The sequence below is a fragment of the Leptonychotes weddellii genome, chromosome 12, assembly GCF_054177405.1.
Source record: "Leptonychotes weddellii isolate Sample4059 chromosome 12, ASM5417740v2, whole genome shotgun sequence".
Taxonomy (NCBI): domain Eukaryota; kingdom Metazoa; phylum Chordata; class Mammalia; order Carnivora; family Phocidae; genus Leptonychotes; species Leptonychotes weddellii.
The window spans coordinates 10,588,030-10,612,747 of record NC_138380.1 but is presented as its reverse complement, the minus strand read 5'-3'; the positions used below and the strand labels follow the sequence as shown (position 1 = coordinate 10,612,747).

Here is a 24,718-nt window from a genome sequence, read left to right as displayed (position 1 = left end):
TCACCTGACTTTGAGGTAGAGAGATTTTCCTGGGTTATCTGAGTGGACCCACTATTACCACAACTGGAAGAGGGAGACAGAAGAGAGTCAGCAAAAGAATTCAGCCCCACATTTACTGGCTTTGAGTTTAGAGAATATCAGTTAAGGAATGCAGTGGCCCCTAGAAGTTGTACTAAAAAAGGCAAGGAAACAGATCCTCCCCAGAGCCTAGATAAGGAACACAGCCCTGCTACAACTTGATTTCTTTTTTTAAGATTTTATTTATTTGAGAGAGAGCGAACACAAGCGGAGGAGGGGAGGAGGGGCAGAGGGAGAGGGAGAAGCAGACTCCTCACTGAGCAGGGAGCCTGAAGTGCGGCTTGATCCCAAGACCCTGGGATCATGACCTGAGCTGAAGGCAGACGCCTAATGGACTGAACCACCCAGGGGCCCCTCACCTTGATTTTTTTTAAGCTCAGTTTAGACCCATTTTGGACTTCTGACCCAACTTCAGAACTGTAAGATAATATATTTGTGTTGTTTTCAGCCACTGAGTTTTTTTATGGCATTGACATCCCTATACAATGTCCAAGGGAGGATTTCAAAGTGGGACAAAGGGGAAAGAGCCACATCAGTCAAATCTCTGTCTCTTTATAGAAATCCAAAAGTTTTCTCAGAAGTGCTGCCAGCAGAATTCTATTTTCTTCTCAAGACCCAGAGTCAGGCCTGGTATTCACCCCTAACTGTAAGAAAGACCAGGAGGGCAATTATTTAGCCCCTCACCTCAACACTGGGGTGGGGCTAAGGAGAAGAGCCGGGAATGGTCTTTGAGAAACTGATCAAGAGCGTTTTACACTTTTCTTCTGAAAACTCTGAAGGTATTATGCCATTACCTTCTCATTAATCAGTGCCCCAGAGAAGAAATATGAAGGGATCTTGATTTTAACTATTGTTAAATATAAATTCTGTGCATGTATAACCTTATAAGTTATTCACTGGAAAACCTTCTCCAGAATGTATGTTGGCATTGATTTCTGCTTTCCGGTTTTGCTTAAAAGATGGCAAAATCTCTAAAATTTCAGTCTCACAATTTTTTTATTTAATTCAACTATTTAATAAATATTTATTAAATACTTAATATGTGCCAGATGCTAAAATAAATTTTGTTAATTTTGTCTTTTTTTCTCTCTTGTGTATTTGATCTTTCTCATTCTGGAATTATTGTTATTTCAAGGTTCGAATTTCCTACCATATTTTCCAAACCTTTTACCGTCTCTGCTATTTAAAAACTAATCAATTTATGTCTCATATCTTGAGTCTTCCAGGTTCATGTTATATTTCACTGTTTGTTTTTTCCAGAGTTTTGTCATTTTTTTTTTCTTTCTGCATGACTAGGATTTTATTTTGGCTATTGTGCTTTTCTTTTTTTTTTTTTAACTCCCTTTTTATTCCAACATTTTAAAATAGTTTTTGTGTCTGCTTTTAACTCAGCAAGAATATAAGGTGAAAACATGTTCTTTAAACTCTTACACTGTTATTCCTTTTCCACTTTTCCTCAGATTTCTTAAAAGGCTCAAGTTTTGTTGGTGGTGTTGTTTACTCATTCTTGATATTGACTTGTTTCCTTTGTTGGTGCTTAAAGGTCTGATGTGAGACGTTCCCGTATAAATGGAGAAAGAGAGAGATTTCATCTATGACAGGGCACATCTAGCAGCCCAAGAACCAGAAAATGCTTCAGCCATGCTGGAGGCAGATCTTACAGTAACACAGATCACCTTTCCAATTTGGGAGGATGCAGGTGTCTTCAGAGAACACTATCCGGGACCAGAGTGAGAGGACAAGACTGCATTTGACTGGAAGAACAGACGAGGGCATCATCTGCTCCATGTCGCAGATCATCACATCTCCTGTGTGGATCTGAAGAATGAAGACGAAGCAGACAAAGGAAGGAGCAGTGTGGTGTGGAGCGCTTATCAACCCTGTCCTGCCCATGCGGACTGCCCCAATTCCCATTAAAATGTAGAATGTTTTCAACTCTGATTGTTTATATGAATAACTGCGGAGGAGTCGTTATTTTTCTTTTGAGATGATGTCATAGTTATTTTAGGGATAGGAAGCTCTTAGCATTTCCATTCACTACAGTGACTTCCTAGGAATCACCTTTGAGCATTAAAAATATGCATTAACTATGATGGCCTGGGAGGAAAATACCAGCAAAGATGCCCTACAAAAAGCTTCTGTTTTATAGATTGCAGGAAAAGATGTACATAACTGTGATCATCTTTGCTCATTTGTGGCAGCGCCTGCTGGCTGCCTGTCCAGTGTTCTTTCTCTTCTCCTCTCTCACAAACAGAACTTGAATTTTGTTTGGTGCAGCATGCATTTCCCTGTCCCTTTCAGTCAGGGGTGCTCATACAACACAGCCCCGGCCAATAACATACAAGGAGAGGGCAGTGGGTGGGGCTTCCAGAAAGGTTCTTTAAAGGGTGCTAATTCAGCCAAAGCTCTGCTCTTGGTTTTGTGTCCATCTTCGTATTCGGGACTGAAGCGCTGCTGACGTGCTGAGAACCAGAGAACAAGGCATCGCCTGAAAGATAGAATGGCAGGAACCTAAGTCTTGTTGACCTGGATCACCCGATTTGTTTAAACCACTGCCGTACGATTTTGCATTTGTTCTGTACAACTCTGCTTCCGCCTCATGCAGCTGAAGTCAATCTCTGAGAAAACATTCCGTTATGAGAGAAGAGCCCTCCTTTTTCTCTCTTTGCACTAATACTTCTGAATGTCTTCTGGTTATTGCTTGGTTAAAGTAATGTCACAGTTAAGGCTCGTATGGGGAAACTTTGAAGATCACTCACTTTCAGTGAGCATCCAGGATATCAATCACCATTGGTCTAAAATTCAGTTGCAAAAGCTGTACTGTAGGAAAACCCTAGAACACTCTAGAAAGTCTCTGAACAGAGGGAAAAAAAAGGTTGAGTTGTACAAATGGGCACTTGACATTTTTATTGGGCAAATATTTGGAGACCAGACACCAGCTTTTGGGAAATAAGACTGCACTTAGAGGCCACAGGACCTCGAGACAGTTCAGGGAAGTGCCTGAGCCCCGGTGAGGCTGTGTATCTGGAGTCTTTAACTAATGTTTTGGGGTAAGAGATGTGGGGGCTTAGCAAATTCCTTCACTGATTTTTACTCGAATGATAATCATGGAAATTACTTATAAAGCTCTTTGTTTATAATAACATCAGCTTGCATTAGTCGTTCTAAAGGGAAATAAGGAAGAAGGAAGAAATGGACCATCCTTGGGGATTGAAAGATGTTGAAGAGAAAAGCCTGAGAAGGGGCAAAAACAGAAAAAGAAAAGAGGCAGAATCAAAGGCCCCTCCCAAGCCACGTGGCGTTGTGTACTCTGGAGCTTCTTTTGGCTGCAAATTTACATTATAGATGGTTGTGTCTCAAGATAATGAATTCTGTGAGCCACAGACTTTATTAGGTCCTGCCCCTCAGCACAGAACAAGTGTAAATATTATTATTTTTTATTCACTTATTCTAAAACACTTCTAAGTACCCAAGGTGTGCCAGGCACTGAACAACTTATAGCAAAAATTTATGTTCAGCTTTACAAAGGGATTCATTACTTTGCTTTTTAATAGCTCAGAAGGCAGCATAACTTAACAATGCATTCTGTGCTACCCACCTACCTTTAAAACTTGGTTTAACACATAGGAGATGATGATACAGGGCCAACTGTAATCACATATTTAAACCTCATTCCTTCCAGAGTACAATGGAGCTTTCTTTGAAGACTGGATGCCTCTCAAATGTTATCAACAAAAGAAAAATACTCATTACATAAGCCTTGGACAACAAAAACTTAATTTCATATTATAGGCACCTAATGGGCCGTGTAAACAATGAGATATATCAGACAATAGAAAAGAAGAGATATTTTTCCTATAATGTCAATATATGACGCACTGCAAATTACTACTGGAATTTCTGGGGTTTATAAAGTAACTGCTGTTTTTGCTTTGTTGATACTTTTAACGTAATTTAATCCTATGGTTCTTCTAAAAAAGTTTCCAGTTTACCCAAAGCTTTCTGGCAGTCATGTTGTTACTGTAACTGGGATCATGAGTTATATAATATCTCATACAATGTAAATGCAGGTTTCTTCACAAAAGTGTTTCAAGGCCTTGGAGATAACTGATTTGGAAATGAAATGAAGGCAGCTCTCTACCGCTGAATTTCAGAGCGAGGGGAAGAAACAAGATAGAATGAGACTCACCAGTGCAAGTGGACGTATTAAAGATGCCCAAATGCAGACTCATTCAACATCATTAGGCTTATTAATTGACTGCAGATATCGAGAGTGAACAATCCCTCTGCCAAGTGGGGACTAGTTCACTGGCCTGTTTCCATCACTCATTCAGCCAATTCATTAAAGCCTGTTTTTTCTCCCAGGTGCCTCCTAATGAGTTTCATTGTTTTGTTTATTGTGCTTGTTGGCTCACAGATCTCTTTCACATTTTTCCTTGGTTTCTGAATGCTCCTTAAGTACCAGTTTTGATCAGCCCATTTCCAGCTAGTGCTTTACCTCGTCTTGGATAAATGAAGTAAGTGGGAGAGCAAGAAGCGGCACGGTGATAATGGGGAGGGGGAAAGGCCCGAGGGAATTCCACCAGATGCCTGTGTTCCTTGAAAGAACCAGCAGGTGGTAGCAACACGTCGTGGGAAGGTCCCAGCTTAGGGCTGTAGGCCTGGAACAATAGACCCCAAATCCCGTCCTCGTTGGAGAAGAGGCTAGGGGTGGGCGGAAACATTTTTCCTCGCGGCGGCCCCTCGGTTCCTCAAACCTTCCAGGCACCAGCTGAGTACCTCCCAACGCCTCAGATCCCTGTGCTCTCCCCGGGGAGTGGGCAGAGGGAGGAGGCACCCAGAGGTGCATGACTTGCCCGGGCAATGCAAAGCCAGGCACCTACATATGGACTTCCCCGTTCAGACCCAGGCTTCCCAGGCCTTTGGGGAGGGTGGAGTCAGAAGCCCCAACGTTGACGAAGATCCAGGGTCACGAAGAGGCAGAAGAGTTTAAGGCTAGATCAGAGACACTTTCATAACCCAGATGCCCCCCCTCCCTGCTGCTTACCCATCCCCACCCCACCCCCGTACCCTCTGAGATTTCTCAGTTTGTCTTTCCCTCCACCCCCTTCTTTTCCTTCTTTCTCTTCTTCACAGCTCACGCCCACCTTAGTTTAAACCTGAGTGGGAACTAAACAGTGGGTTTAGTTCCTAGAGTTGAAGCAGAAAAGCAGGGGTGGGGAGAGCGCGCGGGTGTCCGGGCCGGCTGCTGCGCCGCCCTGCCCTGCCCCGCCGTGCCCCGCGCATCGGCCGCCCGCCCGTGCGCTCTCCCTCCCGGGGAGCGGAGCCCGCGCCCGGCCCGAGGGTTCGAACACCTCTCCCCGCCGCCCGGCAGCCCGCCCCCTCCAGGCCCCTCGCGCGAGCCTCCCTCCGTGCCCGCCCCGCGCGGCGGGGAGGAGGAGGCGCCCGCGCCCCAGCGCACAGGCGGGCCCAGGGCGAGCCCCGCGCCGCCACCCCGCTCTCCCCCGCGCCGGGCGCCGGGCGCCGCGCGTCGCCGCCCAGGCCGGGAGGGCGGGCTCGGCTCCCCGGAAGAGGGGAGAGGGAGGGAGGGCGGCCGCAGGGGCCGGAGAGGGGCGGGCCGGGCGGGGAGGGACGCGGAGGGGGCGGGCCGGGCTGAGCTCGCCCCTGCCGCCGCTCCAGAGCCGAGCAGCGGGCGGCGGGACCCGCGACCGAGCGCGGCGACGGCGAGCGCGACGCGGGCCCCGCACGATCCCCGGGCGCCCCGCCTCCAGAGCAATCCCTGCCGCCAGCCACCGCCCCCCGGCCGCCCCGGAACCCCAGAGACGCGCCGCGGCGAGCGGACCCGGGCCGCGAGGAGCGGGGTCCCAGCACCGGAGCGTAGACGCGGGCGGCGCGGCTCCATCGCGGGGCCTCGGGGGGGGCGCAGACCTGCGGAGCCTGCGGCCGGCGGAAGGTGAGCCCCGGGGTGCCAGGCGGTGTTGGGGGATGTGGGGGGCGGTGTGTCTGGGGACAGGGGCATCAAGGTTTGCGAAAGTAGAGGGGCCCTCCAGACTGGGCCTCTGCAGATCCCCGGGGGCCTCCTGGGGTAGTACTGAGTATCCTTCCCCAAGGCGACGGTGGGTTCGTGAGGGGTGCGAAACTGGCCACCCCGGCTCCCCGACCTCTGGCCGGCCATCATTGACACCCCCATTACCCTTGCTGCTGCGATCCCCCACTGTGTCTCCAGAGACACTGCTCTTCTCTGGCCTGCGGGGGGGGGGTGTCCTGATATAGGGGTCCTTGCCAAGGCAGGACTCCCAGCGTTCTGAAAAGGATTGCCCACCCTTCTGACTCCAGTGGCATCTCCAATCCCCGCGGAGCTGGGAGGAGCAAGGAGGGTGATCCCACACCTGCCCCCAGCTCCCCCACCCCCGTTACCACCCATAAGCCTTAGAGTGGAGACAAGGCTTGGTTCATGCCCCCCAGCCATAACCCCCAAGTTGCAACCAAAGTCAGCTGCCTGCTGCTGCCCCAGCTCCACCCCCTCGCTTTACATCTGGGTGCTTGGCCCTACCTGCCCTACACCCCCATCCACCAATCTTGGCTGTCTGGCATCCTCTCTCCTCCCATCCCTGGGGGAGCTGGCTGGGGCCCAGCGTAGCCGATGTTGTAATGTCCCTGGCAGTGCCCATGGAGAGAAGCGGCTGGGCCTGTTCCCAATAAGTTAACCAGGGCCAGGCCCTCCACCCGCCAGGAGAACTTGACTCAGGTTCTAGAAGGGGAGATGCTGGCTGGGTGGGAAGGAGCTGTGACAATATTGGCGGTGCAGGGAAACGTCCAGGTAATGGGCGTTGCAGGACTGAGACTTGTCATTTGTTCCTGGTGCCTTTCAGAGGGGCCACTTGTTTCTCTTGGGGCAATGGACCTTTTTTCCTCGCAGGAAGATTAGGGTGGGGGGCTTCTGTGTAGCGACCTAGTGGCCGAGAGAGGAGGACTCCTTTGGAGTCTATTGGTTCCTTTGGGGTGCAGAAAGGGGGCTGGCAGTGAGCCCTGTGTCCCCAGCGTGCCTGGGAGCACCAGGCAGCAGTGGTCTGAGCATGGGAAGGGCAGGAACATTCCTGCTCGAGGCCCGCTGCTCTCCCAGCTCATCACCATCGCCCAAGCTGGGGGCGCCCTGAGTCCTGTGTCCACACTGCACTGCCCGCTAGCGGGAAGGGGGATGGCGGGGTTTGGGGGTTGGGGCAGCCTCGGGTTTCCCTTTCTCTGCTTCCCTGTTCAGCTCCCTCTCCCAGCCCAGATGTTTCTGCAGCAGCAACTCCTGGGGCAGAGAGCAGTTGACAGGCTGGCTAGGGGAAGAGTAGGGACAGACCCGGGGTGAGGAGAAGGGCTCATGGGCGTCAGTCACCCGTATGAGGAGCACTCAGGGTCTGCTCTGGCGTGCATGCTCACACACACACACACACACACACACACACACACACACCCCTCCCAGCTCGCGTGCTGCTCCATGCCCATCTCACCTCACGCACATTCCCTTACATACTCTCACACTTGCTCCCACGGGCACTGGTCCTGGCTCTTGGGGGCTTCTACAACCTTCCACTTACTCATCTCTCATGGACACGTACTGACTGTCCCAACACCCTCCCTCGTGCCCTTTCCCAAAGCCACGCATATCCCCGGTCAGTGTACCGCGAGCGCCGCTCATGCTAAGTGGCTGCCTGCCACTCCCAGATACTGCCTGCATCTTAAAAGCCTCCCCCAGCTCCACAGCCTGGCAGTGGGAGGCACATTCGTCTGCATCTGCGTGCTCTGGGGGACATTCCTGGCGGCTGGAGGCCTCAAGGGACACAGGACTCTCCTCTGCTAGGTAATCCACAAATTGGCTTCTCGAACCAGGGCAGCAGGGGCCAGAAGCACCGGAGGACGGCCACCCCCTCACTGTCTGCTCTGGATGCCGCTGTAAGGGCTGATGGGAGCCTTTTCGAGGCGGGCGGACAGAGCTCCAAGAGACGGAGACCATCTCCAAGGTGGAGATTAGAGGGTAGCAGCATTAAGCTGAGCAAGGATTATGTTGGAATTTCCTGGGCGTTTAACAGCTGCAGAACAGGACGGAGGACAGGGCCCATGGTGCTGACCCCTCCCACGCTGACCCCGTGGCTGACAGGCGTGAGGGCCAGCTCAGCAGCCACCCCACACGTTAACCATCAGCCCCTTTGCCCTTGGGACCTCCCTCGTCCCGCTGGGCCCTGCAGGCTGCTTCGCCTCTCTGAATGTTCCTGCCCGGGCTCACTTTGCAGTGATGCCCTCGTCATGTGTCCCCAGACCCCCGGTGCCCCTCGCCCCTTTAGAGCCAGAGTCCTTCGCTTGACACCGAGTAAGAGAAGCATGATATCATCAGTGGGGCCATTTGAACTTCTTCAGAGAGAAGCTTAAAGAAAATCCAGGGATAAAAGTTATTCTGCTCATTCATTCCCAACTCCTACTGCCTCTTTATCTCCACTTTCTCCTTATAGATAAAAATTTCTAGATTGTTTTGAAACCTAGAGAGAGGAGGGAGGGGAGGGTAAAATGTAAACCTACGCTATGCTAGTCTAGGTTTTAAAAATATTTCCCCCTTTTTTTTTGTTTAGATGATAATTATGAGATTTTGTTTTAATTGTAAAAATAAGATACGCTCGTTGTAACAAGAAAACCCATTCAAATATATGTAAGACAAAATTAATAATCCCCTCTCTGCCAAGCCTTCATTTCTCCCTCCTACAGTAACCAGTTTTAATGGCCAGTACATTTTTCTGGCATACCTTCCTCCAAGCTTATTTGGCTTGTATTACTTAATTTTTTTAAAAACTCATTTTGTGGATCGAGGTGCATAAACTATTTTAAACCATCTCTGTTCATAAAATTGTCATATTTAACATTTCAATTTGAGGACAGTTAATTTTTTAAATTCCTACAGATTTACTCATTTAATTTATTTTTAAATCTTTCATTCTTATAGATAACAGAACTCAGAAGCTATGATGTATAAGCTAAGAGTCTACACATCTTTAATCTTTGCCAGTTTCTGGAAACAAAACACAATTTTGATGCCTACGGACTGTCATATTTTTATAAAGCAAAGAAATGTAGCAGACTTGTGGATGCAGTGTCTCTACTGTAGAAAAAAGATGTAAAGTGATATATGTAGAAAAGAAGCTGAGAAAAAAAACGTGAAGTCATAGAATGCAATTTTTGTCATCTGAAATTTTGTCAAATCAGTCTTATTTTCTGAGCTACCATTTTCCATCCACATTTCTGCTGCTTCTGGTGTGTTATATTTTTAAAACCACATACACATCTGAAGTTTGAATGTTTTCCTGATTGAAGTAAGTCTTCGGCTGTTCCTGGGTGAGAGGATTTCTGAACACTGACCAATGCCTTTCGCAGGCTGGAGAAGACAGAGGAATCCAAAGCAGGCCTGTCCCCCTCTGTGTTGCAGGAGGGACGCACTTGGCTGCTTCCAGGACGCGCTCCTAGACTAAGCTTAGACAGATGTCCTAGTCCTCAACCATTGAAGGCACCTTTGAAAATCAAGTTCTAACTCCTGCTTGTTCAGTATTCCAGGCATGTGGATGGAGCTACGTGTTCTTGTCACTTACGTTTCTGCCTTTGAAACTTGTTTCCAAAAAATCTGCAGGAGTAGGAATTAGCTGGCAGCAATTTCTTCCATATCTTAAAGTTTCGTCTTTTCTTGTTCTTATTCTTGTTGTAGAGGTACACCCGAGTTCTTTTTATATATATTAAAAAAATAAAAGGCTCAATATCTGATTTGTTTGACAGGCAAGAATTGACCTCACTGCCTAGTCTCACTCAACCATGGTGTTTTGTTTTTTTTTTTTCCCCTGAAGGAATTTGTTTATAACCGTCAGTCTCTGGATCTAAATCTAAAAGAGGTCCCTTCAAACAGCAAGGAACACTTCTGGGCAGTTGAAGAGCCTCAACCGTTTTTTTAACTGAATATCTTGTTTCTTGGTAAAAAAAAATTTAACAATTATGAAAGTGGCAATCTACACGCAATGTCTCCACTTAATTCTTTTCTTTCTGATGCCTCTTGAGGACAGAAGCTGAGTGGCTTTAACATGTTTCCTAACTGCTTTTGCTCTTTTCTGGATCCTCTGGAGAGAGGCCAGCTTCATGTTGTCATTAAGATGCATGCTGACGCTATGCATACACACCCTGCCGCAGCCACAAGCTGCTGTGTTGCTTGTATTGTGGGTCATCAAAGCAAATGCTCTGCCATTCCTCATCTTCTAGAATGTTCCATAGAGCACAGGGGATAGGATCTGCAGTACATATCTTCCCTCTTGGTTTGCTGTCTCTCAAGAAAAAAAAAAAAATTCATTGAGATGCATCCAAAGTGTTTATTATTCCTTCTCCATGATTGTCTGTCTAGTTATAAGTTTAGGAAGATGCAGTGCTTACCGTCTCCTTTTTGTACAGATTCCAGAATCCATCCATCTTCTGACTGAAAGAGGCTATTTTAGAGCATATCTGCTGGGCAAATGATAGAATAGCTTTCATTGTTTGAAGACATTTTTCTGGCATTTTCAGTTCTTGATAACAGCATTCCTAAAGACCCTATGGCTCTTGGCGTGTCAAGCATGTCTCCAACGTAAGCCACTGAGCGTTTGGGGGATGCATGCAAGAACACCTATGACTTCAGGATATTCATTCAACAGCCATTGGTGATGGGGCCATGCTTTGTTACTTCATGATCTCCCTGTTCTTCTTTGAAACATTTCATCTGCGAATGATTCTAGCAGCATTCGGGACAGTATTGGCAAAGAACCTCTGTTACTTAGGAATCGTTTGCCATGTAGAAATGCTTCCCTTTTTCTGGCCTTATGGAGATACAGTTGACGTATAACATTGTGCAAGTTTAAGGTGGACAACCTGGTGATTTGGAAATGCTTCTTGCTTGCCTCCATACACTATCAGTTAAACTCTGTCTCGCAAGTAGGGTTCTGGTGGCATGAAAGGTGCGTTTCAGTGGACAGCGGCCTGATGCCCATTATACATCAGCCCACCAGCTGTAACATCAGCGCCTTTTCGTGATAACCGCATACAGGTTCATCTCGCAATAGAGCCTGTGTTACCAGGAAAAGTTAGATTAGCAGGAACCTAGTTATGATTTTCTGATTGATCAAAGTCAAATAGTGTCATAGTTTGGTTTCAGCTTCATCGAGAAACGTGCAGTTTTCAGGAGTGCTGCAGGTCACGTGGCAACAGCTCTCATGGTGGAAACAGATTCCAGGTCCCAACTGCTGTCTTTCCTCTCTCTCTCTCTCAGGTTCATGTCTTTGAACAACCTGCCTCTTATTTTCTCCTCAACAGAAATAAATGGAATGGACTGCTCTGGTCCATGCAACTCACAGACTTTTGAGACTCAGTCACAGGGGGAGAGATGGGCCACCACTAATCTCTAGACTGATGAACAAAGGAAGGTCTGAGCCCGTTTGTCTTCACTGTGGCCCTGGAGGCAGCCGTGCCCCCACAGTCATATGCCTGTGAGCCAGAGGGGTGCTTGTGTATGGATGGCCTTCTTAAATTAACCAGCGGGGACCATACTTGACACTCCTCTGCACGGACTACTTTCACTTGGGAAATCCTTTTCATAATCAGTGCATAAGCAGTAGCCCTCACTCTTTTTTTAAGGTTGTGCCATAATTTATTAAATATCTTCCCGTTGACGGACAGTTGCTTTCCAGTCTTTTCCCTTACAAACAATTCTGCAGCAAATATCCTTGTTTGAACATCTCTGCCATCAGACCTAAGGATGCAGTACCTGAAGGACAAACTCTTAGAAGTGAAGCTGCTAGACAGACATCACCGACTGTCCCTCTAAGAAGATACACCAGTTTGAAACTCATAAGCCCCGTGAATATAGAGAGCCCAGCTCTCATACCTTCTTCAACCCAGTGCATTATTAATCTCATAGGACAAGATGGCACTGTTGTTTCCACATTCTGTCCTTTCATTGTGAGCAGACTAGAAGCATTTTTTCACATCCATCCATTTATTTTTCTATAAGCCATAGAGGAAATGTGCCCCTTGTGGAGAGAGGACCGTTGCTGACAAAATGCAGGCATGCCAGACCCACATAGCTCTACCCTTTCTCTGTGCTGGCTCACTTATCAGATGGAATCTTTGCACCTATGTTCTTCTCGCTCCTGTTCTCCCATCTTCCCTTGCGTCATACCCCACGGCTCTCTTCCGTGGTCCCTCTCACTCCACTGCCTCTCTGTACTGTCCAGCGTGTCCAGGTCTGATGTGGGTCAGGAGGTGTTGGGGAGGGGGGATCGTGTGTCCCCAGGGAAGGAGTAGCTTCTACTCTGCTTGTTTTAATGAGAAGACTCTTCTGACTTCCAATACAGGGTGGCTCTAGGAGGAGGAGGGAGAGTAAGTGAAGAGAAAGAACTGAAATAGCTCCTTCCAGAAGAAAAGGGTAAGATTGGCCCAGAACTCGCCTAGGCTCTAAGAGGGAGGGGCTGTAAGAAGTGCTCAGAGATGCGGCACCTGCAGGGAGGGAGGGAGTGACTAGCACGTGGCCCTCTAAGATGGTGGACTTGGCACAGGTCAGGAGAGGGTCTGCTCCCGACAGGCCCTTACCGTGTGGTTGGTGGTTTGCGAGCTGTCTGTGTAGCAGTGTAGTTACCTGCCATCTTGTTCTTCTGGTCCTGTGTGTCTCCCTAGGAAGCAAGCTTGGCTGCACACCCAGTCTTACAAAGCAGCAGCCCTGCCTGGGAGCAGGGTGGTGGCCAGGGCAATGGTGGGAGCCCCGAAGACGCCCCATGGCTGCTGAGGGGGCTGCCCGGTCAGGGAGCGGAGTGGCGGGCATGGTGTGCAGTCTCTGGGTCCTGGTGCTGGGGTCCTCAGTTCTGGCGCTGGAAGGTAAGAGGGAGGGGGGACTGGAGAATCCCTAGCTGCCAGCACGGGTGGGGAATGGGAAAGACTCAGAAAAGGCAGAAAAGAGGGAAGACATCAAGAAGGGGGAAGGAATGGGGAGGGTTCCAGGGAAAGGCTCCTGACACAGAGTTGTGCCCCTGCTGGTGAATTAAAAGGACCAGGGAGGGAAAATTCCTGTTTTCCTCCTGGGGTGGGGCGAGGGTTAGCAGTCCTTGCTGGGGGCTGGGCTGCTGAGTGCCCCTTCTTATCTCCCACCAGAGGTACTGCTGGACACCACTGGAGAGACATCTGAAATTGGCTGGCTCACCTACCCGCCAGGTGGGGTGAGTGTCACTCTTTTATTCCCCACCTGCTGCGCCTCCCCACCCGGCTCCTTGTGTGGGATTTGGGAAGGAAGCCCCGGGTAGAGCCGAATGGAGTAAGACTCCTTCGAGCAGGACTTTGGGGTCTACTTACCCGGCTTTGCCAGCTAACAGGGTCTCCCCGCCCTCCCTGCAGTGGGATGAAGTGAGCGTTCTGGACGACCAGCGACGCCTGACGCGGACCTTCGAGGCATGCCACGTGGCAGGGGCCCCGCCAGGCACCGGGCAGGACAACTGGCTGCAGACACACTTTGTGGAGCGACGAGGAGCGCAGAGGGCACACATCCGACTGCACTTCTCCGTGCGGGCGTGCGCCAGCCTGGGCGTGGCCGGGGGCACCTGCCGGGAGACCTTCACCCTTTACTACCGCCAGGCCGAGGAGCCCGATGGCCCCGACAGCATTTCCGCCTGGCACCTCAAACGCTGGACCAAGGTGGACACCATTGCCGCGGACGAGAGCTTCCCCGCCTCCTCGGCGTGGGCGGTGGGCCCGCGCGGGGCCGGGCAGCAGCGCGCCGGGCTGCAGCTCAACGTCAAAGAGAGGAGCTTCGGCCCCCTCACCCAGCGCGGCTTCTACGTGGCCTTCCAGGACACGGGGGCCTGCCTGGCCCTCGTGGCGGTCAAGCTCTTCTCCTACACCTGCCCGTCCGTCCTCCGCGCCTTCGCCTCCTTCCCTGACACGCAGGCCAGTGGGGCCGGGGGCGCCTCCCTGGTGGCAGCCGTGGGCACCTGTGTGGCTCACGCAGAGCCGGAGGAGGATGGAAGCGGAGGCCAGGCAGGGGGTAGCCCCCCCAGGCTGCACTGCAATGGGGAGGGCAGGTGGATGGTAGCGGTTGGGGGCTGCCGCTGTCAGCCAGGGCACCAGCCAGCCCGTGGAGACAAGGCCTGCCAAGGTGAGGTTCTGTTCCTGTGCACTTGCCCAAGATCTCCCCATCTGGCCCCCAACCTTGGGACACCTCTCCTGAACACCCCAAACTTCCTTTTGTCTCCAAAAGGTCCTGAATAAGCTATCTTAGGAAAGGACTCTTGTTTTCTCCAGATCTATTTTCTAAAGCACACAAATTTGGTGTCATATGCTCATCTCAAATTTCTAGAACCTTCTGGAGACTTCCACAGCCATTGCTGAGCATCCTAGGGCTGCAGGCCTGAGAAGTGAGAGATCAAAAGGAGTTAAACTCCTGGGTTATTTCGGGATGTGTCCTCTGTCCCTATTTGCCGTCTAGTTAGGAAAGGATCATCACTGTGCCAGGTGACCAGGATGCGGGTAGGAGCAGGCAGTGGAGACCAGCTAAGGGGAATCCTTCTGCTGCGGGGTGGAGGCTGCAGAAGGCATCTGCACAGGGAAGTCATACAATCAAGCCAGACGCCTCTATCTGGTGCTTGGCTTGCCCATAGCCCCCACTGCACCTCACTTTTTCCATCAGCAGAAATGCAGTTCTACCCCAGTAATCTCTGCCTGAGGGAAGGAAAGAGGGAAGAAGGGAAGAGAGGGGGTAGGTCTCAGGATGATAGGAGAAAGAGCCCTGGGGAATGGAAGGCTGGGGGCATGTCTGTGTGCTGGCGTGGTGGGGCTCAGGAGGCGGTGGATGGAGCGAGCCTAATGTCTCTGCCCCATTCTGTCCCCCTAGGCTGCCCTGAGGGGTCCTACAAGGCCTTGGCTGGGAACGCGCCCTGCTCACCGTGCCCTGCCCGCAGCCATGCCCCCGATCCTGCAGCCCCTGTTTGCCCCTGCCGTGAGGGCTTCTACAGGGCCAGTTCAGACCCCCCAGAGGCCCCCTGCACCGGTGAGTCCCCCACCAGCCCCAGGGGTGGAAATGGGACTGGGGGGCAGGCAGAGAAGGGGAGGCTGAGGGCAACACAGTGGGGCTGGTTCACATTTGCAGTGACTTTCCTCCTGTTCATTTTCTCCCTCCACTCTCCTGCTTCTCGCCCTGACCCCATCCACACCGGCCCACCTCCTGCCTCTCCTCCCACCTGCCTCCGTTGCTTTCTGGTCCCCACCCCATGCTCTGCGTCTCCTCCCCTCTGGGCCACCCCCCTCCCCTTCCTTCCTCCATCATCCCCACCCCTCCTCCTTCACCTCGACTCCCACCGCTCCGTCCTTTCCTGGCCCTTCTCGCTGCCCCCACCGGCTTCTCCAGGCCCTCCATCGGCTCCCCGGGAGCTTTGGTTCGAGGTGCAAGGCTCAGTGCTCATGCTGCACTGGCGCCTGCCTCAGGAGCTGGGGGGACGAGGGGACCTGCTCTTCAATGTCGTGTGCAAGGAATGTGGAGGCCACCAGGAGCCAGGCACGGGCACCGGGGGCGCTTGTCGCCGCTGCAGGGATGAGGTGCACTTCGACCCCCGCCAGAGGGGCCTGACCGAGAGCCGAGTGTTAGTTGGGGGGCTCCGGGCACATGTGCCCTACATCTTGGAGGTGCAGGCTGTGAATGGGGTGTCAGAGCTCAGCCCCGACCCTCCCCAGGCTGCCGCCATCAACGTCAGCACCAGCCACGCAGGTGAGACTTCCGCTCTGCCTGATGCCTTACCTTGCCTCCTTAGAAGCCCCTCCCCCACTCTTGCTGCCGGGCCCCTGGAAGCCCCCCCACTGACCGCCCCCCCCCCCCAGTTCCCTCTGCAGTCCCTGCACTGCACCAGGTGAGCCGGGCCTCCAACAGCATCACGGTGTCCTGGCCACAGCCGGACCAGGCCAACGGGAACATCCTGGACTATCAGCTCCGCTACTACGACCAGGTGGGGAGGTGGGGGGTGCCCAGCAGGGCTGCTGGGAGCGCGCGGTGCCCCACAGTGGGGCTAGAGATGGGGGAGGTGGGCCAGGAAGCCTGAGGGTGATGGGGCAGGGCTCAGGAGCTGGGGCTGGGCAGCAGGGAGTGAATGGCTGTCACCCCCAGGCAGAAGATGAATCCCACTCCTTCACCCTGACCAGCGAGACCAACACGGCCACCGTGACACAGCTGAGCCCTGGCCACATCTATGGCTTCCAAGTGCGGGCGCGGACTGCCGCAGGCCACGGCCCCTATGGCGGCAAGGTCTATTTCCAGACGCTGCCTCAAGGTGAGAGGAAGCCTGGATGAGGAGGGGAAGCACCGGGGGGTAGAGAGGAGAGGCCCAGGGCCCACCTCCCCAGGCCTTGAACCCTGGTCCAGCACCCTCCAGACTAGAGGCCGTGTGGGACAGGAGGCTGTGAGGAGAGTCTCCTGGCTGACCAGCTGGCCTTTGGGTCTGTGGGTGGGCGTGAGTGGGCGCATGGTGGGGGGTGGTGGAGGTGCATGCGCTTGTGAGGCCTTGCCCACGTGTGATCTTGGCTGTCTGCCTCCTCAGGTGAGCTGTCCACCCAGCTCCCAGAGAGACTCTCCTTGGTGATCGGGTCCATCCTGGGGGCCTTGGCCTTCCTCCTGCTGGCGGCCATTACCGTGTTGGCTGTTGTCTTCAAGAGGTGAGGCCCCTCCCAGCCGTGTCCCCACCCCACTCACCCCGCCGCACCACCCCACGTCCTGGCAGCCCCAAAGCCCACTGCAGAAACCACGTCCAGGGTCCACCTCCCACCACCGGGCCCCTTCCCCTGGGCCCATGCGAGGCAGGCAGGAGGCACCCAGCAGCCCTCACTCCACAGATCCGTGGCTGGAGAGTGGCCTGCATGGGGGCCAAAGGGGGGGGGGATGAGAGTGTCATTGCAGGACTCTGGTTTGTCCCCAGGAAGCGGCGTGGGACAGGCTACACAGAGCAGCTGCAGCAGTCCAGCAGTCCAGGTGTGGGGGTGGGGGGGCTGGGGGCTGAGCACAGCAGGAAGCCTAGGTTCCCCGAGGTCTAGGGGAACCCCTCGGCCCTGCCGGTGTGAGTAAGAGGGCATGCTTGGGGTGTGGGGGCGGCCTGGCCCCGTACCACACCCTCATCACGCACCCTATTTGCCTACAGGGCTTGGGGTGAAGTATTACATCGACCCTTCCACATATGAGGACCCCTGCCAGGCCATCCGAGAATTTACCAGGGAGGTGGATCCTGCATATATCAAGATCGAGGAGGTCATTGGGGCAGGTGTGCAGGGGCAGAGGAAGGGGACCGGAGGGACTGGAGCCCCCGTGAGCCTTCCCCGGCAGGAGCCCCTCTCTACGCAGGGCATGACACCGCGAGCCCAAGGTCCTTCCTCAATACCCTCCCTCCTCCTACACCTGTTCTCCCAGGCTCCTTTGGAGAAGTACGCAGGGGCCGCCTGCAGCCCCGGGGACGGCGGGAGCAGGCCGTGGCCATCCAGGCCCTGTGGGCTGGAGGTGCTGAGAGCCTACAGATGACCTTTCTGGGCCAGGCTGCAGTACTGGGCCAGTTCCAGCACCCCAACATCCTGCGGCTGGAGGGCGTGGTCACCAAGAGCCGGCCCCTCATGGTGCTGACGGAGCTCATGGAGCTGGGCCCCCTGGACAGCTTCCTCAGGGTCAGTGCTGGCCTGGGGGCGGACGGGGGGGCCTTGGGTCCAGGGGCGTCTGCAGTTCTCAACTGTCCCGGAGACGGGAGACAGAGCCCTGCATCTCTGCTGCCCCACCTCCGCTGGTCTTCAGCCTTCCTTCCCAGGCCATTCTCTGACTGCCTAAGCCGCTCTCCCTCTCCTGCTGATGGCCACGGCGCAGTGTGCGCAGGTTCCCCGCCCGGCTGCTGGCGGCTGACCTCTGCCCCCCGCCCCCCAGCAGCAGCGGGAGGGCCAGTTCAGCAGCCTGCAGCTGGTGGCCATGCAGCGGGGGGTAGCGGCTGCCATGCGGTACCTGTCCAGCTTCGCCTTCGTGCACCGCGCGCTCTCCGCCCACAGCGTGCTGGTGAATAGCCACCTGGTGTGCAAAGTGGCTCGTCTTGGCCACAGTCCTCAGGTGAGAGCACATCTCGGGGGCTCAGCCTTTTCCAGAGCGTGTGGGCGGATGAGCCGGGCTCCGGGGAGCGTACCACGGGGCGGGGGGGTGGGGGGGGTGGGGGTGGTGTCTTGGTGTCTGAGGGGATGGAGCCCGCGTGGGCTCCCTCCGGGAGCGCACCCTGGGCGGACATCGGAGCACATAGGAGTTGCTCAATAAACGTGACCACTGCTGTAATTACTGCTGTCGTTCCTTCTCACCCCACGCCTCAGGGCCCAAGTTGCATGCTTCGCTGGGCAGCCCCAGAGGTCATTGCCCACGGAAAACACACCACCTCCAGTGACGTGTGGAGCTTTGGGATAGTGATGTGGGAAGTGATGAGTTATGGAGAGCGGCCCTACTGGGACATGAGTGACCAGGAGGTGAGCTCTTGACCTAGACGTTGCTGATACCCCACCCCCATGCTTCCAACCCACCAGCCTCACAAGCTCCTACATTCTTAGCTTCTCTTCTCTAATCCACTGAGATTTTAAGTGGTCTTGGCTTCCGTATTTTTAAGTTCCTTCCCCACTCCGACTGCATGCTCCACCTGATCCTAGCCCACCCGCTGACCTGACAGACAGAATACACCTTTCCGCCAGCAATAGCTTCCCATCACCATGTTCTTCTACTAACCCCCAGGTACTAAATGCAATAGAGCAGGAGTTCCGGCTTCCCCCACCTCCAGGCTGTCCTCCTGGACTACATCTGCTTATGCTAGACACTTGGCAGAAGGACCGTACCCAGCGGCCTCATTTTGACCAGCTGGTGGCTGCGTTTGACAAGATGATCCGAAAGCCAGACACTCTGCAGGCTGATGGGGGCCCCGGGGACAGGTCTGGAGATTGGGGCTGGAGCCCGGGACAAGCAGGGAGGGTAGATGCAAACCGGAAAGCAAACTGAGGAGAGGGGGCTAAGAGGAAGGGGAAATGTTGACCCCCCCCCTTCCCCCACTTAGACCCTTCCAGGCCCTTCTGAACCCTGTGGCTCTGGACTTTCCTTCTCTGGACTCACCCCAGGCCTGGCTTTCGGCCATCGGACTGGAGTGCTACCAAGACAACTTCTCCAAGTTTGGTCTCTGCACCTTCAGTGATGTGGTTCAGCTCAGCCTGGAGTAAGCGGGGAGAGGCGGGTGGGGGTTCCGCTGGGCTCCAGGCTCGGGGTCCTGCCGGGGATCTTAGAGAAGCTGGCGCAGACTTGACGCACTCCTTCCCCACCACCAGAGACCTGCCCGCCCTGGGCATCACACTGGCTGGCCACCAGAAGAAGCTGTCGCACCATATCCAGCTCCTGCAGCGGCACCTGAGGGAGCTGGGCTCACTGGAGGTCTGAGGCCTGGGTGGGCAGCTGTGAGTGGACGATGCCTGTGTCCCAGCCCCGGACACAGGTCCAAGGAGTGACCGTGCAACACTAGAGCCCGTCTCTGTCTTGGCCTCAGCGAGAGGCACTCACCACACTACACCCAACCCTCTGGACACTTCACTCCCTAGTCCTCCGCCCTCCTCCGCCCTCCCCCCGCATTAAAGGGAAAGAAGAAACTTTGCAAGTTGGAGGTGTGGTGAGACCTCAGTCTGCAAGGAAGGGTTGGGAAGGCCTTGGAGGAGGAGCTCAGGGCCATTGGCAGCAGGCGACACCACCAGCTGAAGGCACAAGGGCGCAGAGCAGGGAAAGACTTTATTGGAAAGTAGAAGGTGGCAAGACTGAACCAGCTTCACCCCACCCCCAAAGCGGTACCTGTCCCCCTCACTCACGCTTTCCACAAGCCTCCCTCCCAACTGCCTGGAGCACCCTGGGAAGGGCTCTCCCCTTCCCATCGGAACACTGGGGTAGAGACGGCAAGCCCGTCCTTAAAGTGCTTTGCTCTCACAGTGCAGAGTACTTCCGTAAGGCCGAAGAGCCACGCAGCCTGGTCCCCCCACTGGCACCAGCCCTGTGTGCGGGGTGAGGCGAGGGCCACCTCCCTCCTTGGTTTCCGTTCGCCCCAGAGCTGAGCGAGTAGTGGAACCTGGGGCCGTTACTCCCAGCCTGCGTTCCTCAGAGTGCATTCTGCTTCCCCCCTGGACCTGGGAGATCAGACCTCTAGGTGTCTTGGTGGGGTCTTCCGATGCCCCCAGGAAAAGGAGAGCAGCCGCCGGGGCAGGGCGCGCTCAGATCTGATACTCCCAGCCTTCCCCATCTTCTAGAGCCCTGTTGGTCAGCCCCCTCAGTTCCCTCCTCAGGGTGCCTTGCCGCAGCCTCTCCCAGTTGGTGCTGCTGTGGGAGGTACTGCGAGACACTGAGGGGGTAGAGAGGGGCAGGTGGGGGCTGAAGGGGTGGCCCAGCTGCAGTTTTTCTGAGGCTTTGTCCAAGTCGTTGGAGCCCTGGCTGTGGAAGGCCTGCACATAGCGCCGCGCTCGCTGCCGGTTGAGATCCTGTCTGTCCTCCACCCTGTGGAGCGGGAGGCCATGAGAGGCGGTCGGGCATGGAAGGGCTGGTACCGGGCCCTGCCTGTGTCCTGCGCTCACCCCCTCCCGCCATGACTGGCCTTCTTCCTCGGGTGTGGCTGGTGCGGGCACAGGGGCTCCAGCCCCTCAGCTGCAGCCCCAAGCACCTTGTGGGGCCCCTCCCTTAGCAGCAGGGATCCGGTGTAGGGACCCCAGGCCAGTGGGCAAGGGGCCCAGGGAGCTGGCAGCCTGCACAGGGCCCCTGGGAGCGGGAGGTCGTCTGAGCAGAGGGGCGCCGGGCCCTGCACTGGTCACTCACCGCAGAAACCAGCGGTCCCCCAGCCCATACTCGCGCCCGCAGATCCCCGAGCGAGGCCACAGGCAGCGAGGCAGCTTCCGCTCCAGCATCACCGTGGTGGCCACCACCTGTGTGTGGGGACAGGTGGGGCCGTCAGAGGTTGGGTACAGACTGAGAGAGAGAGGGGTGGGGACAGGAAAGGGTGCTGGGCAGGGGAAGGACCGTTTAGCAATCGCTAGGAAAGGCAGGAGCTCATGGTCTCCAAGAAGGGACAAACGACACCCCCAAGCTGGGGGGAGGGTGGTGGTGTCAGCTTGGTTGACCCTCTTCTGTGGGAGTCAATGGGACATGAGCCCCGCAATTCTCTGCCCCGCAGCCTGACATCCATACTGATCCTGCAGGAGGTTGAGAGGACTCGCTCCAAGGAGACAGGAAGGAGGGCAAAGCAAACAGAAAGGGATCCTCAGGGCCACAGGATATTTTGACCCTACCGACATAAAGGCCATTTAAAAATGCTAACATCCTACTGAGAAATCTAATATCAATACACTTGCATGGAAAACATATTTTCCTGAGGAAACCCCATTTAGCCAATTTAGGGCCTTTTAACTCTGTTTTCTACACAGCACAGCTAGGTGCCATTCAATTTAGGGGATTTTCATTTTTAATTCTGTTGAGAGAAATTATTTTCTAAAGTATATTTTCAAATGATTTGATTCATTGAACGGTCTTCTGTCTCCATCATGATGATCTGACTGAAGATTACTTCTGCTACTCTGGGAAATTTTTGTAGCATTTTTTTAAAACCCATCCAATTTTTCTGGGTCCGATTTTACAGACTAATTTACTAAATGTCCTTTTAGTCCCCATTAGCTTTATTTCTTGTTGGTTCATTTCTCGTGGACTCTTCTAGAAAAGTCTGAGGTTTTAGTTTTTGAGAACACTATGAGGAATTCTTTTCAGCCATCCAAGTACTGCTCCGTTTTAGTGCCAGCCCAGCGCTTTTGGACACTCCGCATCGTTCTGTGTACTGCGCACTGACCATGTAGACACATGTCGGGTCAGAATATCCTGCTTCCGGGGGAGCTCAGCCCTGTCCCCGGCGCTGGGAGGGAACGACCTGCAGCAACCCTCCCGGCCGCCAGGGGGCTCACCTGCGCCCTCCAGAGCTCATCTCTCTCGTGGGCCACGCGCCAGTGAGTATCACCCATCATGGCGATGAGGAGGTTGAGCATGAGCAGTGTGGCAATGATGGCGAAGGCAGCGTAGGTGATGCTGTACATGAAGGGCAGATCCACGTCGTAGTTGGCAGGCCCATCGATGACGGTGAGGAACAGCTCGAAGGTGCTGAACAGTGCCATGGGGTAATTGTAGAAGTGGCCCAGTTCGTCGGGGTCCTCTGTCTGGAAGATGATATAGAAGGCTGCTCCACCCAAGGGGATGGAGAGTTACCATGGCAACCATACACGGGACTGGACCGCAGCCAGCTCTTTGCTGCCCAGTTCAGTCCCGCTTCCCTCATCTCCAGTCTCCCCATCAGGCCCTCCGTGGCTCCGTACTTTGGGTTCTGATATTCCCTTATTTTCAGGATGGCTTATCCTGATCCCAAGACCCACGTCGCCATAACACTCCCAGCTTTGTCTCCCGTCCGAGGGACGTTCCATCCTCAGACGCTACAGCCTTGTATCTTGGCCTTCCCTCCCACCTCCCCCCAGGTTTATCCACAGCCATTCTGGGCTCTCTGGGCTCCTCTAACCTCTCCCCGCCAGGGCCCCATCCCAGACAGATGATTTACCTGAGGCAAAGCCCAGGATGACCACGGCCATCAGCCAGCAGAACCGCATCAGGTCGCCAAAAATCATCTAAAGGGAGGAGGAGAAGGAAAATACCTCCACACAGGTCCCCTGAGCAGTTGCCCCTTGCAGCCTCTCGCACGTCTAGCCCCGTGAAGCCCAGCAGCTCCGCCCTCCAGGATTAGACACTCTGGCTGCACGCCAGATCTACTTGGCCTGTTTGGGTACGGCCCTTGAATAAGAATGGTTTTTACATTTTTAAAGCATTGAGAAAACAAAAAGGAGGAAAAGAACATGCAGTAGAGACCATATATGGCTCGCAAAGCCTGCGAATCCGTCATCTGGCCCTTTACGAAAATGTTTGCAGCAGCCCCTGCTCTAGGACCTCTCTCTAGAAAGCTTGGGGGGAGGCACAGACCTTCTGGATCATGATGGTGAAAGGGCCCAACATCTGGAATCCTCGGGCGAAGTACATGACATTGCACCAGCCCAGTACCAGCGCGAAGGACATGGGCACCACCTCCCCGTTGGCGTTCGTGAGCCTCATCACCATGGTCACCAGCACCATGCAGGCGTAGGTGATGCTGAGGGTGGGGAGCAGACGGGGTGTGAGAGGAGACTGGGGACGTCCTGGGGACGTAAGAGCAGGAGCGACTGAGGGACGCAACACCCACACACTCAGATTTGGCCTTCGCAAGTTCAATACGCGGGGCCACACACATCACTGGAGAAGGCTCTCTGGAGTTAATTTTCTCCAGGGACTGTCCAGGGGTCAGGAATCCAGGGAGTGAGGGTAGGGATCGGGGGAGAGAAAGGAGACTCACATGAGGACGTGAAACGGCCCCCCAAGGATGGTCTGTCCAAAGAAGCGAGTGACCCCCACCCTGAAGATGTCTGGAATCTGGAGAGGGGCCAAGAAGACACTTGCAGCCTGGGGCTCAGGCTGGATCCCTGGGGCAAGCAGCCTCACCCTAATCCTGCCCACACCTCACCTCTGCAAGCAGAATGATCACAGCTCCGATGACGGTCACCAGCTCCCCCACCAGGCGGATGTCATCCTTGGGGGTCACGTAGGCCTCCTGAGAGGGAAACGGTCAGAACACTCAGGGCTTCCATACATCTGCCCTGCCTGCCTCTGGGCACAAGTCAGCGTCCAGTGTGTAGAGTCACTGGCCCTGTCAGCTTCTTTATAACCTGTTAGGTTTGGCTACCTCAGACTCTGCTCTTTGAGCGCAGGTGTGTTTCCACCTGTATGTTGCATCTGTGCCTAAGTATTTGGGAGCTGGGCACGGGGAGAAATGGGGGTTGTCAAACAGGAACGTGATGCAGGTGTGAGAAAGGGCAGAGGGCTGACTCCTGCCCTGAAGCTCTGCTGCTCCTCGGACGTCACCTGAAGCAGCTTCTGCTGTCGGAGGGTGTTGTCCCGGGGACTGGTGTGGTTACTGGTCCTGAGCTTGAGCGGGCGGTAGACGCAGCACATCGTGAAGCAGATGATGTACAGGAGGTAGATGGCGCCCAGCACGCAGAAGTATGGCCGCCCGTATCTCTTCCACTTGAGGCTCACCAGCTCTTTCACTGGTGTCTGGTCGAGGATCTGGCGAGCCTTCGGCAGAAAGGAAAGAGAGCAAGCAGTTCGGAGACCCGGACTTCCCTCCCCGGCTGCTTTCCCACCCAACCACCCATACCTCCCGCTTCTTGGTGGTGATGATAAGTTCCAGCAGAGACTGCTCATCCCCCGAGGAGTCAATCTCCGTGAGGTCGTAGAGAGTGGACGTCAGCGGTCCGTACGTCCACTGGATGTGCTTCCGCTTCTGCATCAGGTGCTGGAACATCTGGGAGGACACAGCGGGGAGTCGGAGGGTCAGTGGGAGAAGCGGCCGCGGGAACCACGCCACCCAAGAGGGCCGCTGCCCGCTCCTCGGCACTAACGGGCAGTCAGCGATCCCCACGCCTCTGGTGCGTG

General features: G+C 54.3%; 2 protein-coding genes across 5 annotated transcripts in view; one reads left to right on the top strand and one right to left on the bottom strand.

Moving 5' to 3' along the window:
- The first annotated feature begins 5,758 nt into the window (after positions 1-5,758).
- Positions 5,759-19,787, top strand: EPHB6 (EPH receptor B6). 4 transcript variants are annotated; one of them, XM_081799965.1, is made up of 19 exons: positions 5,759-6,031; positions 9,948-10,071; positions 12,474-12,544; positions 12,793-12,990; positions 13,264-13,328; positions 13,504-14,260; positions 14,996-15,151; positions 15,509-15,865; positions 15,976-16,100; positions 16,259-16,421; positions 16,689-16,803; positions 17,064-17,116; positions 17,283-17,402; positions 17,549-17,796; positions 18,047-18,223; positions 18,475-18,624; positions 18,884-19,077; positions 19,200-19,355; positions 19,465-19,787. In XM_081799965.1, the coding sequence occupies exons 4-19, from the start codon at positions 12,891-12,893 to the stop codon at positions 19,571-19,573; spliced, it is 3,045 nt and encodes a 1,014-aa protein (XP_081656091.1). In that variant the 5' UTR covers positions 5,759-6,031; positions 9,948-10,071; positions 12,474-12,544; positions 12,793-12,890; the 3' UTR covers positions 19,574-19,787. The 4 variants fall into 4 exon arrangements, with proteins under 4 accessions (XP_081656091.1, XP_030895277.1, XP_081656092.1 ...); XM_031039417.2 differs by lacking the exon at positions 9,948-10,071; XM_081799966.1 differs by lacking the exon at positions 9,948-10,071 and having other exon boundaries at positions 5,761-6,031; positions 18,050-18,223.
- A 109-nt stretch (positions 19,788-19,896) lies between these two features.
- Positions 19,897-24,718, bottom strand: part of TRPV6 (transient receptor potential cation channel subfamily V member 6) — a 14,055-nt gene continuing 9,233 nt past the window's right edge. Inside the window, exons 5-13 of the mRNA XM_081800896.1 lie at positions 24,441-24,679; positions 24,146-24,358; positions 23,748-23,834; positions 23,580-23,656; positions 23,174-23,339; positions 22,758-22,824; positions 22,117-22,385; positions 20,984-21,090; positions 19,897-20,668 (exon numbers count right to left, since the gene is read on the bottom strand). Of these exons, the coding sequence (XP_081657022.1) occupies positions 20,389-20,668; positions 20,984-21,090; positions 22,117-22,385; positions 22,758-22,824; positions 23,174-23,339; positions 23,580-23,656; positions 23,748-23,834; positions 24,146-24,358; positions 24,441-24,679 (1,505 nt within the window). The 3' untranslated portion in view covers positions 19,897-20,388. The remainder of the gene's footprint in view (positions 20,669-20,983; positions 21,091-22,116; positions 22,386-22,757; positions 22,825-23,173; positions 23,340-23,579; positions 23,657-23,747; positions 23,835-24,145; positions 24,359-24,440; positions 24,680-24,718) is intronic.

Coding starts and splice junctions, on each gene's coding strand:
- EPHB6 (XM_031039417.2), top strand. CDS start 12,891: ATGGCTGCTGAGGGGGCTGCCCGGTCAGGGAGCGGAGTGGCGGGCATG. Junction 17,797..18,046: donor CCCTGGACAGCTTCCTCAGG/GTCAGTGCTGGC, acceptor CCCGCCCCCCAG/CAGCAGCGGGAGGGCCAGTT. Junction 18,625..18,883: donor GGGACATGAGTGACCAGGAG/GTGAGCTCTTGA, acceptor ACTAACCCCCAG/GTACTAAATGCAATAGAGCA.